The following is a 20923-nucleotide window of genomic DNA, read 5'->3' as shown; positions in this document are numbered from 1 at the left end:
TCGAGAAGTCACAACTGCAACCCCGCAGCTCCATCTGCTGGACGACTTTTCTACTACAAGAAGACCTTTCTGAACATTCTCCATACGTTTTCAAGGGGTTGAAATTCCTCTACAGATGATCATCACCATAAAAAAATGAAAAGGAAGCGTTGTCTTATGAATTAATTTGATCAAAAATAAAATAAACTTCAATCACCGCTTCACAGCCGATGCAGAAAGAAAAACCGAAGGATGGAAAGACACATGTTGAATCAATTATTCAACAGACATTGAGAAGCAGAGCTCTTCCTGCATGTGTCGTAATGTTTGGGTCTCAGATATTTTGGGTGTCACCAGGGTGTGTCGCAGGAAAACGCTTGCCTTCTGCCTTGACCACAAAGCTTTCGCTGGCGAGAAACGCTGCCCCAGTTTCCATATATAACGTCGTCGTCCATGTGAGTGCAGAGAACAGTCGTGCGTGCCAGCTGCTGGTCTACTGCACCCTGACTCACTAATAATGGCTGAAAATGGAAACATGTTGCTGTCAGGATATTAAGATCCTCCCGGGACACAACATAGTCATAATCATATTGTGTGAAAAGGCTTTTCACGTGGGGTTTTTGAGCCTTGTGAGGTTTTTGTAACGAAGATTGTTGTGTGTACGGATGCAAAGATTCCAAAGCTGATCCCTGTCCAAACCCAAGCCCGGGCCTAACTTGTCTTTTGGGCCAACGTTTTGTGAAGACTTAATTAAATAAAATACCATAGCTAAGATGGGAAAAATATTAAAGAGATAAACAGCACATTAGTGTTATTGACATACATTTAATTGAAGTATTCTTTATATAGATGTATTGCGAAGGCAGAATAAACTACTTGTTCTCCAAAAAGCGTTTCATTTTTTATATGAATAGACAATAGAAAATTATCCAACCAGGACCGCAAACATACACATTGCTAAGGTCAGTTTTAGAATGAGCGTTGGGCTACTTGATAAGATATTTCTTATAGATTCTGGTCCAAAAGTGTCCTTTGAAAGGTGACTTCTTATCAAAAGAGATGCTCATTTGTATATTATTCTACAGAGGATTGAAACAATGTCCCGAGTTACTTAATAATCCAGACATGTTTCTTGAAACATTCATTAATCAAATCATTGACAAGCTGCCAAAATACAATCTTTAACATCCAGAGTCATTTACTGTCTTTATACGGGTTCATGAGTTATAATTAAGTCATGTTTTAAGAGAGACTGCAAACCCAATGATACGTTGGGGTCATATTTCAGCCGCTGTACTTTTGGTGTGGTCACTCGGAAACAATCGTTATTCCACAAAGGAAGGAAACCCCGGGCAGTTTCTATTGTGCTGTCTGCTGGAAATGTGGATTAGTCCAGTGTGTGTGTGTGTGTGTGTGTGTGTGTGCCTCTGTTTATACGTGTCTGTGCCCCTCAGCAGTCCCAAAAGCAGAGGTTAAGGTTAAGCCTTTATTTAATCTGCATTGACACACCAGTGTTGTGTAAAACACTCTCACACACACACACACACCGTCAGCCTCACAGTGATAAAAAACAGTCAGAAGTAAAACCAAAGAGATCCAGCCAAGTAATCCCTCAAGTATGTCAACTTGAAGTACCACGTCGAAGTATGACAGATTGTTCTCAGGGTACATATAAAGCTTTTTGCAGAAAAAAAATGGAAGACAAAGATATTTAATTCATGAAGTCATACATGGTATGGAGCAGACAGTGTGGCCCGGATGCCACATGCGGTCCTTGACTGTATTCATGTAGAACTATTTTATTGTGTCTTTATTTTGTTTATTCATTACTAATCTCTAAATATGACAATAGGTTTTTTTTGTTTTAGGACTTTTCTCATCCACCTCATTGTCTTTATTGTCATTTTTATGACCATTTATTGCCGTAAAAATACTCTAGAACATGAACATTAAATAATATTTGGAAATAGTGGTACAAATAATAGTTTTAGCATATTTGGCTTGTTTTTACACTTTTCATTCCTATATTTTAGCTTGATGGCCCTTAATAACAACTAGGATATAAATGTGGCCGCTAAGAAAATGTAATTGTCCACCACTGGTTTAGAAATAGTTCTACATCTGTCACTCTTTTTAATTTCTAGAAACATTATGTCTTTAAATAACCATTCAATTAGAGTATAGGAAAGAACCTAAAGACACGATATTCATCATGATACTTCAGCTACGATACAATAACACCATATTATGTCATATTGCAATATTCAGCAGTTGTGTGCCTTTGTATACTTCTTGTATACTACTAAATTGGTGTCTTCCAAACTTAAACAGTAGGTTTGTGGTGTTCCCACCAAGTTTCACGACATAAAAAAAAAAATTCCTTTGGTTGTTTTTCCTGCTTTAGCTTGGAAGCCACATTGCTTTCAAATTTAAGCTTCAAACTGTTTTCATTTTGTCAATCTAAGATTATTATTTGATATCATGATGTGATCGCCTGAGATCTCTGATAACAAAATAACTTGAAAAATGATTTGACACAGTTCTATAAAAATTTTCGAAAATTTGGGAGAAAATGATCAAAATGTGGATAGGTTAAAAAATTCTGTCTGGATTCACAAACTTTCTTCTCTGTTTTGCCTTCAGTATTTCAATTCATAGGAGGTAAATGCCAAGTATTGTTGGGATTTCTGATCCAAACATTGACATTCTTTACCAAAATGTTTATTATATCTTTCGTGGTGAAGCAAACTGACGGATAGATACAAATAGAAATACAAATCTAGCATTAAAAGTCAAGACACATAACTAAACATATGCGATACAAATTACCAAAAAAAGTTTTATAAAAGTTTTTCTTCCTCATCATGTTCACTTTCACACTCAACAGTGAGTCATTCCATTTGTTCAATTGTATTTCCTGTTAACATCTATGACTATGTACCTGTTGGTATACGGTACGTGAGGGAAATCAAACACTTAAAAAATACTTCCTGTGGGAATATTTGACAATGATTCCTTCTCACACTGACAGTCTCATCTACCACACTGGTCTGGAGAGCCGCTGTGCCCTTGAACTATAAAAGTGCCATGGAATACAACATGAATGAATATAGACACCGAAGGAGCTGCGGACTCTTAGGTAAAGCTCTTTTAGTCCCATGAAGTCACTCGCACACAAACTGACCTTTGCATAGTCAGTTTACATGACAGCAGATGGGGGGGGGGGGGAGGCGTGAGACTTTGTCATCTGATACCTGTTCACACCCTGTAAATCACAACTTCCAAGTAGGCCGACAGATAACTCCTAACTACTGTCCTAACTTTCTGTCAATGGTTAACAGACGGTTTGCCGAAGCCAAATCAAACTGACTCGGAAGTCTGCGGCACCGAAGCAAAAAATTGGCCAGAATGGAAAATGGATATTAGAATGTATTTATCTGTGTGCACGTGTCTGTGAATACGCTAGTGGTCAAAGTGTCCTGACTATCAGCTGCCGTGGCTCTAATCTGGACGAGATGTTATCGCAAACATTCCTCACCGGCCATTCAATCTATTTAACCTAGTCCCACAGTCTTTGTCAATAAACGCTAGCATGCACACACACACACACACACACACACACACACACACACACACACACACACACACACACACACACACACACACATGCACGCATGAACACAGACAGAGCCAGAATGGAATGCTGACTCCCAGGAATTCTTTAAATGAAGCCACCATTTGTTTTGGTTGGAATGTGTGAGTAGTACAACTTCATTGCGGCTAGTTTCACTCTAAATTTTCCACGGAAACACTCTTCATGAGACTGGAGTGAGACTTGTTACGAGTATTTGCAGCAACAGGTCATACTGAAGACATTCAAACAGCATTTTGCACAACATGACCACATAGTTGATCAATGTATTATTATATTTACTGGTTAATTTCTCAGAATGATCATGTAATTGTTTTTACCGTTACATTTAACAAGTATCTTTTTTCTTAATGAATACAATCATTATTATTATTGTTATGTTTGCATTTTCATATTGTGTTCTTTTGTGTTTTTAACCTGATTCTAATAATCATTAGCACCTTATACGTGTCAAAGGAAAACCATTCAACCTACTTTTCATACATGTATACACATATGAAATCATACCATGGTATTATAATGCCTAATGGATACATTATCCTACACAAAAGTAAAAGGTTGCACTTAAATTCCTTCTGTTGTTGACATAATGAATAACCAGAGAGATACACTGTGATACAGGAAGAATTGATTTTAGATCCGATTACAAGAACACCTTGACTGGGACATTGTCCTGCTGATCTAAGGGGCTTTTAAAATGACATTGAACCACAGTGGAGAAGACAACAGGCAGAAAGATAATGACACAATGGGTTCCTTGGACAAGACAAACCTTCCGCTATGATAACAATTATTCATTCTGTAGTTAGTATTTTGGAAAAAAAAGATGCTCAGCCAACAACACGTTGTTTTTAAGAATTGTCAAAAAATAGGCTATTTAAGTAAAAGAAAGTGATGAAGAAAATGGCAAATTAACCTCAAAATGATTTTTTGGGCAGATTAAGTGTTGAAATTGTAACAATAATCCACTTAGAGTTACATATATTTCTGTCCTCAATTTTTAAAGGATTTTGACCTCTTGTGGTATAGAGTTTGAAACCTGATGAAAATGAAAAACCTCTTGGTGGCTATGCTGATCCCCGCATTGAAAGAAAAACACACATATTACACAATAATTGGATCTGAGCATGGGAGAAAGAAAATCTTTAAAGCTTTAGTCAAGTTCCCTAAAGTAATCCCAACCATGGACATGAAGTATGCTCTTCCTTTATATAATATATATCTTCACTCGCTTCTAATTGCTCTGGGATTCTGAGTGAGAAAACCATAAACACGAAACGCAGCTAAAGGAAGCTTTTTAAAAAGGAAAAACACCCGAGTCAGCATTGCTCGTGAATCATGCAGAGCTGGTCTAATGGGGATGAACAGAATGTATCCACTTTAAATCCTTTCAAAAGAAAACACATGCTTATGCTGAAGCATGTGAACATTACATAACTGTCCGGTGTCATGACGTCACACATAAGAGGGATGTATTCATTATTTATATATATACTAAATAATGCAAGCGGGAGACATGATAAAGGGCGAAGAAGAGAAGAGGATGGAGGATAAATGATGAGCGAAATACACATCAATAATAGAAAAAAGAAATACAGTCGACATGAAACTAATGAGAGCAAAGAGCAATTGGATGTAAAAAAAAAAAATCAATTAAGAAGTGATCACTTCATCACAGATAATGAGATAAGAAACCGTAAATGCTTTGCAAGAAGGATGTGTTTTCCTTCAGCCGGAGTAGAGACCCTCTTGCGGTCCTTCAAGCGGTCGTGAATTAATCATCTTCATATTTTTGTCATGTATTCCTAAAAAGAGCATTTACAAGTCTGTACCTGATGCAGCCACATCTCAATACTAGCCGATGAGACACAGATATCAACACGATGCTAGTGATGAGACACACTTGGAGTGTGTTTAAAGATGATATGGTGGGTGTCGCAGTGGTTAGCGTGCGACCTCATAGCAAGGAGGTTGAGGTCATTAAATGAATCCAGCTTGAGGCCAGGAGTGACAACTCACACATTGTAAAATAACATTAACACGAGTGTTGAAGGCGTTAAACCATCTCTCAGTTCACAGATATTAAAACCTATCATTATGTTGTTTAATGCACTGGTCCCCAACCCCTGGGCCGGGGTCCTGGTACCGATCCTTTAAGCATTTGTAACAGGCCGCAGAAAGAAAATAAAATTAAAAATCAGTTTTGTTGATTATTGATTCTTATGGAATATTAGTTTGGGATAAATGTAGTGTGCTTTTTTTCAAAGTAACATTAGACTGTGACTCCTGTAAACACAAACTCTTTATGGGATCATCTTGAGGCAGATCAGACCAAAACTCCTGTTGTTTTATTATGTGTCCCAAATCGCGCACTTCTGCACTTACAATCCATATTTTGAGTACACAATTGTGTACAGACCAAGAAGTCAGACTGAAATTAAGCGTGGATCAATGGATACTTTGCACTCTTAACATCCGCTATACCAGCGTAATTGTTTCGAGGAAACACTCATTTTACCACAAACAAAACAACAAAAAGCGAGTCTGCGCTAGGATTTCCAACGGCCGGTTGCAATCACCGTTGAAAAGTAGCAGAAGAAGAAGTTGTCGAGTCATTTCTGGTAAGAGTGTAGTGGCAGTGTTTGATTTGAGACAGTACTACCCTGTTGAAATGTGTGCACTGCGCAAGTAAGTACACTGTCCTACCGTGTAATGTAAAGCAGAGAAGTGCACGACTTGAAACGCAGCATAAGTGTTGAGAGATGCATTGATAATAACACCTCATTTGTTTGCAGATGATGTCATTTTACTTTTACCATTTTTCAGTGATGGCTAGTGAATGATGAAATTGACATTAGCCCATAGTGTACAAAAGGTCAAGGACCCCTTGTTCACAGTAGATTGTACAGCATTTCCTTTTAAACAGAAGCACAGGTGAAGAAACAAATCTGACACTGTGGCTGCAACAGAATGACTCTTCTGTACATAGATAGTAGTTCCAAATACACACACACTGTTTCTTTGGGAACCATGCTCTATTGTTGCAAAGCAGGCTGAACACATCACAATGGAATGCAAAGCAGCTCGGACGCTCACTCGCAGACACACACCACTTCTGATTCCAAAACAAAAAATATTGTGATTTCAAGTATACTATGATATTCACGAGACCATTACTATTATCCATGATATAAAAGTAAGTGTCTGTTTTTAAGGTGAACCCTGCTAGACACTTGTTAAACTTTCTATTCTAGTATTTCTTTATTTCAGTTAAAAAAAAAAGATATGTCAACTTCTTGATTGTTTTGTGAAGTCAGGGTTTCTTTGCTAGATCTAGACTAATAAGAAGACACTTGAATGAGTGGGACCTTCCTAAAAAATAAATCTTGAACACCAACAACCATTTATCATACATTTCTTGTCCCGGAACAAGGGACATTTAAAAGAAACAATTAAAATAAATGAATCCGAGACAAGCACAAGAATATAGGCAAAGGTAATCATCATATATTGATGCATCTAGTTGGAAGGATCGTTCTAGTTTATAGTTTTACACAAATTTTCCGAAACTCAATCATGAATTTAAATTCATTATAGTCATCATCTCTACCGTGCTCCACTGACACACTCTCATCTCCCCATCTGCCTCTTGGGTTTGGTTCTGTATTGTCGAAGACACACCCAGGAGGACTATGTGCCGGGTCAAACTGGGTCACGCCTCGTCACCATTGACGGTGCATGAGTGCGTTACAATTGTGGTGAAGAGATCATGTTCAACATGTTTGCAATAACTTCACTTACAACACGTTTGATGCTCTAACTCACCACCCTTAAAATCCTACTACTTTGATAGTTAATCTGGCTGAGGGAAAGAAAAAAAAAATGCCTCGCTGAGTCAGCTTACTTTCCAAAAGCTTCTCTTCTGCCAGGATTTAGTTCCTTGGTGTCATACGAGACAAGTTGTTCAGGCTGCTTCTTTGAATGAGGCAGGAGGCTCAGATTACATTCATATAATCTGTCGCCTCTCAGATCACAGACGATTCCTTTACACCGGTTATATAATCACGGTAATATATTCTTTACTATGAAAACACAATTGATGTGAATCTATCGAGCAATGCGAGAAAACATTATGTCAAGCAAAAGACCCTTCAATGACTGGAAGCATGACTCATGGCTCACAGTAAGTCCCATCTGAGCAGATTTGCAGGCCTGACTGCTGACACGCTGGTCCAGCTTTCTGCGAGAGGGATTACTAGCACCGGTTCACCGTGTACCATCATCGATTTATATTATGACTCTGTCTTTATGGTGCCACGCTGACACATCTGTCCACTAGGCAGCTTGTTACATCAGCTTTCCACCATTCGACTCACCTGTTTTTTAATATCACCACTTTCTATCAAATAATTCTGCTGGTGTAGAGTAGAAAACCTTCTGCACAAATAAAGAATATCATACTTTTTTACACATCTATATTGAATTTGGTGTTATACTTTATAATCGTATCTATGTGAACACTTGGGTTGGACAGTCTTGATTTGAAAGTGTATGTAAATAAGTGCAGGAATAGACACCTTTCACACAAGTTACTGAGTATCGTGAGAGAAATCCAATTGCAATGGGCTTTTTAATAATTGGTTTATGCATCGGGATGCAGTCAAAATAATGAAAGGAAATCATAGATTAAAAAAAAATGGATCCAAAGAAACCATTATAAAGGATGACTAAATCTCAGCAAACAAGATGTTACGAGAGTGGAGCTCAAAATGACTTGACCAATCATAGAACAGTCGGTGTGGTTGAGGTGAACAGGAGTTAATTTCCCCCCCAAAAAACAAAGCGTTTTCTGTGTACAGGGCGTAACCAGATAATGTAAATATTTTAATTTAAAGATCATTTTGTACAGACAGATAATGATGAGTACGTGTAAGATCAATTTAAGACACACTTAAATCAACACATTAGTTGCCCTTTAAATATTGATCAAGTTAGTGCTGTGATACACGCTATTGATAACATCAAGATACAGTATTTTATATAAAATTGTATAACTATCCAAAAAATTTAAGTCCGTCTCTTGAACTTTTGTCGTATCGTACTTGTACAAAAATATGACGATAATAATAATGTAATAATGTAATGTGATGCTTTGAGGCAACATTTGTGTTTTGTTTTATCTGCATAATTTCTCTTCTCTTGTTCTGTCATGTCTTTCAGAGGTAAAAGCTATTCAATGTGTTTTAATTGCTCATAACAACTTGTTGGCAGCATGTTTTACAAATTACCATCAGTGTCTGTTTTTTTAGTTTCATTTTAAAACTATTGTTCCCCATTGTTGGCACTAATTCCTCATTGTAGTCACCACCGTGTTCTCCACCAAACTCACCAGCAGTCGTTTACATTCAAGAGCCGGTTCAACCCTCACAACTTTTAACACTTCGCCTCAATAATGATGAATTATTTAAGACAGACATGCATTTGTTTGGAACCCATTATGGTGTTTTGTACACATACAGAACTATGCATTAAAAAGAGAGACAGTTGGATCCATAGTTAACAACGTATTTAAATCCATAGTCGGCTCAATACGACTCTGAGTGCACACTTAACTATAGGGAACCATTGACCATGTTTACCACAATTGATTACCTTAAATGGTGAATGGAAAGTTGCCCTCTCAGGACATATATATTATATAGATAGACTAATTAGATCAAGAGGAAACCATTTTGAAAGTTTGAACAATGTTATAATTCTTATTCTTGCTAGAATCTAAAACCTAGCATAAAAACTGCTTCATAAATGTGAAACTGTGTTAGATATTAGAAGAATTGTGGGATCGATTTCAAACAAGAAATTATGATCAAAACAAGGAACGTTCAATATCCATATTTGAAATTGACATGTCAAGATATAGACAACTTTAACAGAAGTTGGCAGGTTGTGCGTTTAAGTGTGTGGGTGTGTTGAGGGCAGTCAATGACGATTAATTATTAAATCGATAATGACATTCCTTCAATGCCACAGCACAACAAGAGGTCTCTTCATATAGACTACTGTTTTCTAACACATGAATATACAATTAATATAAAAGATGGCACGAATTGAGTCAGTCTTAAACCAGGAGATGTGCGCTTATGATTCTACGGTTGGACATGAGAACACTTTATCAAGGCAAACTATGGGCATGTATAATAGAAAGCAGATAATAGGGTTTAAAATGAGGGTTATGTGATTCGTTTTCCTTCATACTTGAACATCCACTATTGCAGAGTTGGCACCTCAATGAAGATTTTGTATTGAACAAAAAAAAGATCACAGTAATAAAAATATGGCACAACAAAATTTCAAAGCTAAATTCTACTGGGACACTCTCGATTGATGTCAAAGCTGTGTGACAGCGAACCCGACGGTGTAGTGTTACTGAGCGGTTTAATGAGACTGCTCTTTAGTAATGTCTTCAGATTAAAGACTTAAGTCGACTGCAGTCTGCGCAACAAACTGTCCAACTTGGGTATCAAGCTATTCATTCGAATCTCTGTGACAGAAGCTGCACGGGGAAGCGTGGAGATCGCTTAATTCCACTTAATTTAAATTTAAAGGCTGAGTTATGAACAACAATGTTATTTGGGTGTGAACCTGGGAATAGGAGTTGAACAAGTGTGCAAAATAAAAAGAAAAACCTGCTCTTTCCAAGTTAAAAAAGAAAAGTCAACCACACGATTGTTGACTTAATAAAACGATTCCTAATCCATGTAAATTTAATTTGCAGAAAGGGAGAAATTATAGCACCAAGTACAATGAGAAAGACATGAAAACAATAGTGACCTGCTATGAAGACCAGAAGGACCCACATTTAAATTGGATAGTTATTTGGTTCTCCTTTTAGGACACAGTACAAAGCTACACTCTCACAGGGGAAAAACAATGCTTTCAAAACTTTTCCAAAACTTGTGGTACTTCATGTAAGCAAGGAAGCTAGTTTGTTATAATCTGGGAGAAATGGAGAAAGCGTCGACATACTGAAACTGAAAGAAGTTAAGAGTATGTGGATTTGAAGAGAAGTAAGAAAGCAACTGTTAGAGTGATCGTATTAATCACCATTGTGTCTTATCCGAGTAACCAATCTTTGCTTTCTTTCGTAGAAGAATAATATCTCTGAAGACATCAGCTTTGAAATTAAGAAAAAAACACATGTGTCACTTATTTAGTCCTTTCCTCATCTCATAAATCAATCAGGCACTGTTGATTTTTTATTTGCCAAGGTAATAAAACAAAACAAAACTTGTCTAAAGTGTCACTACATGAAGTAAACTGGTTTGTGTAGTCATAGAATATCAGTGACTCTGTAATGCTTCGTAAATTTAAGAGCTTAATGTGACAGGACGGTCTTTAAATTATCTATTTAGAGCTATTTAAAAGGATATCTAAATGTTTTGAATCTTACATGATTACAAGACACAGCACTTAGCCTTTTATAGCATCAGTCGCGTCAGGTCGGTCGGAAAAAAAGCTTGGGAATTGTTCAGATTCTTCTTTTGTTTTGGTTTCATTCCTCGTCTAACAACAGGGTGTCCGGCCCTCGCCCACCCATCCCTAGAAGCCATTCTTTCATCCGCGCAGATTGTCAAAGTTTGCAGTCAGATCCTGAAGCTGTTCATTTCCTGCACGACGATGGGAAAAGCCGGCATGACAGCGAGCAGCGTAAAGAACACGCCCTAGCCCGATTAGATAACCAACAAAAAAACACACAAGCCTAATACCTGACCGTTCTGGCGGGCTTACAGCGAGGACTCAAGCATCAGGACATTTTAGGGACCTGATTGGATCAGGTCCATAATGAATCAGGGCCTTAGATCAGTCCCACCTCTTATTTCCTCACTCGGTAATCTGGCTGTAGAGGATTGGAAAATAATCTGCATGGAGGAAGGGAGAGTGAGAGAGAACAATCCTGTAGGGTTTCTCTCCTTGTTTATTTTATCTTTTGTGAATGAAGCTTGTTGGAAGGTGATGCTTTGCATTTAACGGCTATTAATAAAAGTGAACTCACACTAAAAGGATCAGTGTGTGGTAAGAGTGTCTCATGCTCGATTTAAAAGTGCAACCTAAAAGAGTTCTGGACCCAATTATTATAACATATTCAATCAAGACAAAAAGGAAAATCTTAAATATAATAATCCGTCATCGTAATAGGTAATTATGAGTTAATTTTATCTTTGTTTACCTTTTTCAAGTGTTGATCTAATTTAATTTAACATTTTAGGGCAACAAAAACTCTACTAGATGTGTATTGTATAAAGTAAGTTTTGAATTAAAGACCCATTTTCCTTTTAGCTGTAATGATTACCCGAGTACTTAAGATTCAGCAAATATCGTTTCATATTTACTTGAAGCATCTGAACTACTTGAGTAAATATTTTTTGTAAACTGGAGAAGTGACATCACTTAAAAGAGTTTCTGAATCCACTATATTGAAGTACGTATATCTTCAATTATGCAAACCAGAATTTTAATAAAAATAAATAAAAATATATTTGACTTTAACCAACGAGAAGAAGAGTTATATAACAAATGTAAATACTATTTACGAGTCGAAATAATAGTTAAATTTGCAAAAAAAAAACGAAACTGTGTCACGTGATGACAGGAACGGGTAGAAAAAAATGAAAGTGACAGTTGTTACGCAGAAGTTTCGTAAATTGACCCAAAATGAAACCAATGTTTATTTAATCCAAGTATCTTATTGGTGACTTAATCCAAGGTAACGGGTGAAAATAACACTGCAGAATACGTTTGGACAGAAGGTTAGTGACTTGAGCTAGCATCAGGACAGCTAGCTTTTTTTTTTGTTGTTGCATAGTTCCAAGAAGTTTGTTTCACTTAAAAATGAACAATAAAAGGGTTTCACGTCAAACAAAAAGCCTTTTCTAACATATAACGGCATTTATTCGTTATAAATGTTACATATAAACTAGCTAACACCTGAATTGAGCGTGAGGCGTTCACGTAACGAGCGACAGCTGACGTACACGATGACAGTGCTTATAATGTCTTAGCATGCGCGGTAAGTTTCCGAGGTGCACCTGAAGGCAACACTTTCCTCCTGTGATGCGGACCGTGAGGTCACTCATCCAAAAATCACCGTCATGTCACTGCTCCTTCCCCGCCAGCCTCCGCCCTTAAACCTCCGGTCGCCACGCACCGCCACACACACCCGCACCGTCCCCCACTCACGGACCCTCCGTGTTCGCGCTCCACTCACCGTTAGTTGGCTGGTTTTTAGACACTTTTTTTCGGGTCAGGAGTCTCCGGAGCTTCGCTGTCACCGCTACGATCCGCCCACCCCTAAGAACTACACCACACTACACCGCTGGCCGCAGGGCCCCGCCCCCTAAAGAGTCCGCCGACGAATAACGAGTCCCCGTGACTGACTGACAGATACACGAGCCAATGACATTCCATCTTACTCTTACGCGACGTGAGCGCGGACCAATGGCGGCGTCGCAGTGCCCCGGGCCTGCTCGTCGTCAGGAGTTACACGGTTGACGGACGCGCCGCGCATACAATGGAGAACTTTGACTCCTTTTACGGGACAAGCGTTTCTCCAATGGACGGGAGCAGTGGGATCTGGATACGTTTTAGGGTCCAGGACTACGCCCTTGTGACGCCGGAACAAGAAGAAGAAAAAGTTGCGATTCATTGTCATAAATGAGGATAAGAACTAAAAAACAATATATATATAGATAATATCCCGCGTTTACACGGTTCTGACAATAATGTCGATATTTATGTTAAAAATGATATAAAAAATAATAATTTAATATACAATTTATGTTACCTTCGTCTATTTTTGATGGAAATATGTTGCTAGTAATGACAGATTTATATATAAAAAATAATAATAATCAAATTGGTAAACTTATCCTAAGCCACGTGTTTCTTCAGTTAATTTAGAAAACCAGTGACCCCTAGTGGGCAATATATTGATGCACACGTTTATTTGTTTTTTTTCAGGCTTTTCCTTGATTTTTCTGGAACTCCTGTTGTATTATCAGTTTTATCTTGCCCTTTAAAGTATATTCTTTATTGAGTATTGTTTTTGATTGTTTAAGCGCTTTGTGACCCTGGTCTGGAAAAGCGCTATATAAATACAAATTACTTACTTACTTAAGTTGACTATAGGTTTAGGTTTAATGGGGCTTTTACAAGCTCGATTTGAACATGCACATCGTGGTAACATCGTCAGACCTGTATGAGAAATGTTTCTTTTTTTTTCTTCTTATTTTTCCTTTCCCTTTTCCTTTAAAAAAATAAATAAATAATCATCATATAATTTGAGTCAATACATTTTTATTTGTGCAGGATTTTCCTTGATGTCCGGAGACTCTTGTGTTTGTCTCTGTGTTGTCTTGACCTTTTAAGTATTTATTTTATTGTTTTTTTTTTAATTGTTTAAACGCTTTATGACCCTGGTCTTGAAAAGCGCTCTATAAATACTAATTACTAACTTACTTACTTACTCAATAACAACAATATAAATGCGTTTGCATTAGAAATATTGTTCACACTGAAGCTGGTGGTAAGTTCACAACATGTTTGGTTACGATTATCATTAATCTTAAAGACATCGAGTCTTCAGCACCTTCATGATGCATATAGAATACTTGAATTCTCTTCACTAACCTTACAACACGACCCTGCATATTGACCTATATCTGAGTTTTTGTTTGTATTTTTGTGCCATAAACCAATGACTACTTGTTGCAAGAGAAGTGTTGTCAATGTTTTCCACTTACTATACGCAAGTATTAAACATCTACCAAACATTGTATATACAGTATCTAGTTTGCGCACAATATTGGGTGTATTTGTTTCTGGCTCCACCCACTGGTAGAACACTGTAATCGTCACCTCCACCTGCTGGTTAATTTGTTTACAAAGTGATAGAAAGGATATTGTTGGGTCCTTGTCCTGTGTCATCGTCTTGTAAATGTCAAAATGTCCTCTCAGTACTTTATCTATTATGGAAATGAATGCAAACGCAGTCTCTGACCTGCTGTGGTAAAACATTTTGGTGGTCTTGTGGTGCATTAAAACAATAGTTTGATAGATCTACTCCGTGAGTCATGGATGTGAAAATAACAACAACAATAATAACAATAATAATGATAATATTAATAAATGGTATTATAACATTAACAAAAACAGTCTAAAACACATCTACTTAAGGAGATATCCGGATACATGCAGAATGAGTCACCAGTCAACAGGTTGCTTTCAAATAGCTTTATTGAAAGAAATATTTTGAAATGTTTATAAAGTTCAACCATTTATAATGCGATCACACAATAAGAACCTGCAGCTGCAACATTCCACTTAACCTTCCTCAGCATTTGATATGAAGTTATTTTAAATCATCCTTTTTTTTGTGTCTTCCATACAGATGTTGAAAAACCTTTGCAGATCACAAACCATGGAATAAACACGGCAGCATGAACTTCAAACCTTCAGCGCGACAGCGAAGACTTGGGGATGTTTTTAGACCTGCAAATGGTTGGTAGCCACATTTTGGATAATAATTTAAGGTGCACCTGATGTGTCTTCAAGCATTTCTAGGGGTTTAGAAAAGTGCCCAACATGCAACATTATTTATCCTTCTAGTTCAGCTGTAGAACATCCGATTCTCCGCCTGATGCTCGATGCAGCATGCAAGTAAAAATGTGCACAATATTCAAAATCCTTTTTCTGGGTATCCTCATTTGTTTCTCATAAAGTGAGTATTATTTTTATTTAATGAGAAATTAGAGTAGCTGTTATTTAAATAGTATATTTTTCCTCTATAGTATTCTGCATTTCAAAGCATGCCAAATATTTTTTTTTCTGCATAGTGCTGGCTATACAAGTGCCAAAGTTTATTTCCTTTACAGGTAAAAGAAGTCGGTATGTACAGACAAGGAGTTGACAGAACAGATCCAGTGTGTAAACGGTACCAAACCCACCCCCCGTCCCCCCCCCCAAGTGCTGAAAATATCTACAAATACAGAACTCTATGCTCTTTCAGAACTGATAGAAAGGTGAGCTGAGCTGAAAAAAAGATCAGCCACATGGAAGAGCTATCAGGGTGTCCAAGTTTTAAAGGGGATTTATCACTAATTATCTTCACCGATCCCCCCCACACTCCTGCGGGTTGAAATCCCCTTTCGTGTGCACCCTCTACCGTTCTAGTATGCAGTATGCATTACACATAAGTACCCTCTAGCATTGAGTCGTCTACTAAAGTCTACCGACATGAACAGGGTCAAATAAGAAGAGTCAACAACAACCACATTCTAGATTTTGAGGTCATAGTTCTGAATGTAAAGTTACAGTTCAGGCCACTAGGTGACGTGTGTTTGCACGACAACATAAACACTCGCTACAGTACACAGAGAGCCTGCTTCAGTTTTAAAAAAAAAAAAAATGTCAACAGACGTCCAAAATAAAGATTTTTGCGACCAGAAACAGATACTTCAGCTGTTTTCCGTTCTTCGGTTTTAGTGTAAAAGGAGAAGCGAGTCGTCAGGGAAAAGAGGAAAAGCCGGCGCGTGATACCGTGAACATCATGAGAAGGTGGAAAAGGGGAATTCTAGCCGCAGCGACACTCCTGCCACGCACATGTAAACACATTTGTCATACAAGAACAGGTGATTTTTCTTTATTAGAGACGGTCAGTAGTAGCAGCACTTTGTAAATATTGGCTTGGAATTATTTAGCTCACACACAGATGAAGCGACTGGGTTTCTCCCAAAAGTAATTTGAGGACTCTGTATTGCTTTGAACAACCAATGTAGATGAACACGAGAAACAATAAAGGGGAGCAAAATTGGTGTATATTTGAGTTTAATAACGGATCCAATGGACCACCCATGTTTATCCCCCACGCCCCCAAATGGTGATCAGTGTATTGGGTCATTCTACGAAACTGTGTGACATATCTAGTTCATGAGCAATTTTAAAATAACTGTTGTGAGTCACTTTGTGCATGTTTTTAGTTAAAAATATAAAATTACCCTTTTTTTTCCATGTCTGGAATGTCCCACATAGAACTTTCAACATACATATTTATTTAAGGGTTAACATTTTATTTTTTATTTTGACAATATATTGTTATATGTGTTTTTATTAAGGAAATAAGTGTTTGTTGTAGATAATATTTATGTCGATCTGGCAGTTTTACTTACAGCAGACATTGCTTAAACCAGTGATGTCAAACTCAAGTACACACAATCATTTAATTAAACTAAAAAATATATTTGCAATGTATATGATACATTTTTCTTTCATTCTTAGGTGATATTTAAATGATCTCTGTGTGTCGTCTTCTATCACATTTGTACTGTTATCGGGAGTTTCTGTATTATTGTTGACAATCAATATCTTTCTTATCTTAAACACAACATCTTTACAATTAACTCATATCAACAAGAACATCAATCTGCTTTGATTTGAGCCAACCATGCGGTGGGCCACATAAAATGAGTTAGAAAAGAGTTACTACAAAATATATGATAAATAACCTTTCTTCTTCTCCACTGAGCTACAAGTACCATCTTGTAACACATAATAGATACTGTAAAGAAACATGAATGCTTGATTGGTTGCTTAACTAGTCAATGGCGTTGTAGTACATTTTAATGTTGGACACCTGTGTTATCAGTTTTATCTTGCCCTTTAAAGTATATACTTTACTGAATATTGTTTTGATTGTTTAAGCGCTTTGTGACCCTGGTCTGGAAAAGCGCTATACAAATAAAAATGACTTACTTACTTACAATAAATGTAGTTTTTGTTTTCACCTTATGTATAATACTGTTTTGTATTATGACCCACATCTGACTCCATGTTACTTACACTAGTTCTCCTTCCACGACGATAAAAAAACGACTGATGATCTTTACACATGGTGACCAGAGCTTACTTCCTGTTTAGGGAACGCTTTTGTAACAATTGGGGATGATGACGAGTCATTCAAATCTTCAACAGTATTAAACGCACCGCACCATCTTTTGGGCGAACAGCACGTGATCTACTTGAAGTTTGACTCTCTCTTTGCGCTTGATGGATCTACTGACTCCTTTAAGAAACATCTTAAGACGTTTCTATTTGTTCAGGCTTTTCCTTGATTTTCTGGAACTCCTGTGTTGTTCTCAGTATTATCTTGATCTTTAAAGTATATACTTTTTTGAGTATTGTTTTGATTGTTTAAGCGCTTTGTGACCCTGGTCTAGAAAAGCGCTATATAAATAAATATTACTTACTTACTTACTTACTTAAATGATGGAGAAGGAAACAGTCTATTTCCTAGTGAGATGCTGGGTTGTCTTAGGCTGGTCTTCCATGTGTAAAGGAACCTCTTGTCTGCGTGAAAGGCACACTAGTTATATTCGTATGTATATGAACTACAACCGGAAATAAAAACAAGTGATGTTGAGAAAGCCTTTCGAGGGGCCTTGAAGAAAGAACTGTCATCGTACCACAATTTGTATCAGAGGAAGCATTTGTCAAAGGAAATAAACAAATGAATGTATAAACATGTGAGCAAATGGTAACACCAAAACTTCCACAACAAACATGAAAAGAAAAACAGACACCACCAACCAAATCACACCTTTAGTTTTCCGGTTGTAAACAGGGTCGCGCGGCGCAGACTTCAACTCGAAAGAGCTAACACCCCGCTCACATAGCAAACAAATGCTGCTCTTTAAGTAAAAAAAAAATAAATAAAATGTTTTTCTTTCATCCTGGAAAAACCTCCAGGAGTGAAACATGTCTGCAGGGATCTAACAGGCTCGATACTAAAGTGCACCTCTAAGAAGCGTTAGACGTGCTTTTACGCCACCACATCGATGAGCAAGTATATGTGATCTCATTTCCTCTTGAAGCATTCGGGAAAGTTTCGAAGAAAATACATAATCGGAAGAATCTTATTTACATGCAGGCACACACAACACCCCCCCGATAATCAGCCACAAAAATACATCAGATAAATATTAAACAACCATATTCATAAATAAATGAGTTTCGACCACATGAGCAGCCAAAATACAATCATCGTTATTCTTCATTTTAAAGGGGAAATACTCTCAAATAAATAAGTGACTCTTCTAAATGTTTCTTTCGTAATTGATGGTTTATAGTTAAGAAGAAAAAAAATGATTGACACATTCCTGAGTCTGATTAAATGTCGGTTTGAAATCATAAAGTGCTAAAAAAAAAAGGTCATTGGATGTTGCTCATTTGCTACAAATATTTCCTGGTTAAAGGATGATTGGATCAAAGTTATCGAGGAAGGAAGACAAACTGGTTTATTATCCTGCCACATGTAAAGATGTCCAAATATTAAGCAACTGGGCCAAAGATAAAAATTGTTGTCATGATTCAATTTTTAAAATCAAAAGATGGGGATTTCTTTCACTTTATTCCATTTAGGCAAGTAAACTGTTTTTTTAAAATAAATTCTCTCTCGATAACACCTTCTGTCTGAAGGCGAGTTGTTCAGCAAATCTTATGTAATGTGGTATTTTACTATGTTGTCTTCAGCAAACAGCAGTTGTCAGAAAATCAACTTTATAATTGTACAAATATGGCTATAGGTGATACATTTGCACTTTTATTTATATGCGTTGTCATCAATAAAGTGATGCTTTGAAAGAATATGTTGGGAAGTGCAGCAAGTTTTTCATCTGTAAAGGGTTTTTCTTAGTTTGTGCTGCGACAGAGAGATCATCTGTCCTTCTGAGAATTCTGGACATGATTGTTTGCTCTAACGATGGACGCAATACATGTTGGGCGGCAGCTATCAACAAAAAACACACACACACACACGCAGCTACATAGAAGCTTTGGACTTGGATGTGAAGCACACAAAGACAGATAATCAAAGCAACGCTCCCTCGTCTCTTCTGGGTTTGCATATTGTACTGTACATAGAATAATAGCGCATTCTTCTGGTCGTCAACTGGCAAACTCGTGTATTTCTCTCGTGTGACGTGACAAATTGTATGTACAAGTTAAAAGCATTTGGGGCGTTTGCTTCGTCGGACGTCTGAGGTAGCAAATTGAACGATGATGTTAAAACAGACTGCAGATACTCCCCCCCCCCCGCCTCCCCTCTCAATTGACTTCCTATTCTGGTTTTAAAGATAGTTGATTCATGTGGTCGAGTATCAGTGAGCCCGTCTGCAACTTGTCCTCCTGGTCCGTCTCCACGTGTAACACCGGGCAGCTGATATGTTCATCCATACAAAATAATGGCTTTTATCGTGCTGGTTACCAGTCTTAGGTGCGACCCAGCCAGTCTAGTGTGCTCTTGGGGGGAGGAGGGCTTCTTCAAACGCCACCTCCCGGTGGGGACAAGACATCAGAGGCGAGGGAACCAAAGACAGAAACGAGACAGCAGTTCTCCTGTTAGGCCAGCTAACACTACGATTTCACACCAACCAGTTTGTGAGTTTTTTGGAAGCGCTGAGGACATGAATAAGAATCACTTTCATCGACAGGATTTTTCAGTGCAAGACGTGAATGGCTACTTTTATTATTCCGTACGTCATTGTCTTAGCTTGATCTCATCCAAAAGTGGATATAGCAGTAAAGGGATTGGTCTACGGAGAAGCAGTCGGGCGTTTTCCAGGCTCGTGGTTTTGGTTGAGGATGAGGAGGTGGACCTGGAGGTTCGTCCTTGTCCTGCAGGCCTGTTTTCATGATGTTCTTCTGAGGTCAGAGGTGATATTACAATGAAAAATATTTAGAATCTTTAACCCCCCCCAACTTCCCCGATGCTCAGGGTCTCATGAAGCCCAGAGAAACAGTGGAATCCCATATAGTTCCTCCATCCTTCCTCTGCCCTCTGCATCTCCTAGCTCCCGCCAGGGTCGGACCTGTGTCTCTGCGGTGTCCGTGAATCCACATGTGAGTGTGGCTCCTGGAGAGAAAGCCTCCTTTGGGATTCAGGATCCACATCCCCGTCCGGTAATGCTGGTCCCTCTCTGGGGCCGACACCAGCCGGTGGACCGAAACTCATCGGCGGTGACCTAAACCCATCCCGGCCGTCCAAACCGAACCCTTCGCCCAGCGTTGGACTTGATACGACCGTTGTCTCAGTTCCCAGACCAATGTCCAGCTCCAGGTGAGGCCCCCGGCTCTCCTGTGCTGATGGGGCAAGACGGTCCTGACTGGTGCTGATCAAAGGCTGAAAGGAGTCCAGAGACTTGACTGGGAACTCCTCGAATTCATCTGAATTCAAAATCTGCA

The 20923-nt window shown here is 38.1% G+C and overlaps 2 protein-coding genes across 9 annotated transcripts in view; both read right to left on the bottom strand.

Annotated features, from left to right (window-relative positions):
- Nucleotides 1-13020, bottom strand: part of LOC148081743 (uncharacterized) — a 63407-nt gene extending 50387 nt beyond the window's left edge. For all 7 annotated transcript variants that reach the window (XM_087788768.1, XM_087788772.1, XM_087788771.1 and 4 more), the window contains exon 1: nucleotides 12897-13020. The gene's annotated coding sequence lies outside the window, so the exon portion shown is untranslated. The remainder of the gene's footprint in view (nucleotides 1-12896) is intronic.
- A 1885-nt stretch (nucleotides 13021-14905) lies between these two features.
- The window catches only part of kcnh2b (potassium voltage-gated channel, subfamily H (eag-related), member 2b), a 232764-nt gene continuing 226746 nt past the window's right edge, over nucleotides 14906-20923 (bottom strand). For both annotated transcript variants that reach the window (XM_087788776.1, XM_087788777.1), the window contains one exon: nucleotides 14906-20918. In XM_087788776.1, coding sequence (XP_087644902.1) covers nucleotides 20529-20918 — 390 coding nt within the window. In that variant the 3' untranslated portion in view covers nucleotides 14906-20528. The remainder of the gene's footprint in view (nucleotides 20919-20923) is intronic.

The sequence above is a fragment of the Callionymus lyra genome, chromosome 4 (assembly GCF_982586985.1).
Source record: "Callionymus lyra chromosome 4, fCalLyr1.hap1.1, whole genome shotgun sequence".
NCBI classification, from domain to species: domain Eukaryota; kingdom Metazoa; phylum Chordata; class Actinopteri; order Syngnathiformes; family Callionymidae; genus Callionymus; species Callionymus lyra.
This window is presented reverse-complemented; position numbering and strand designations above follow the sequence as displayed.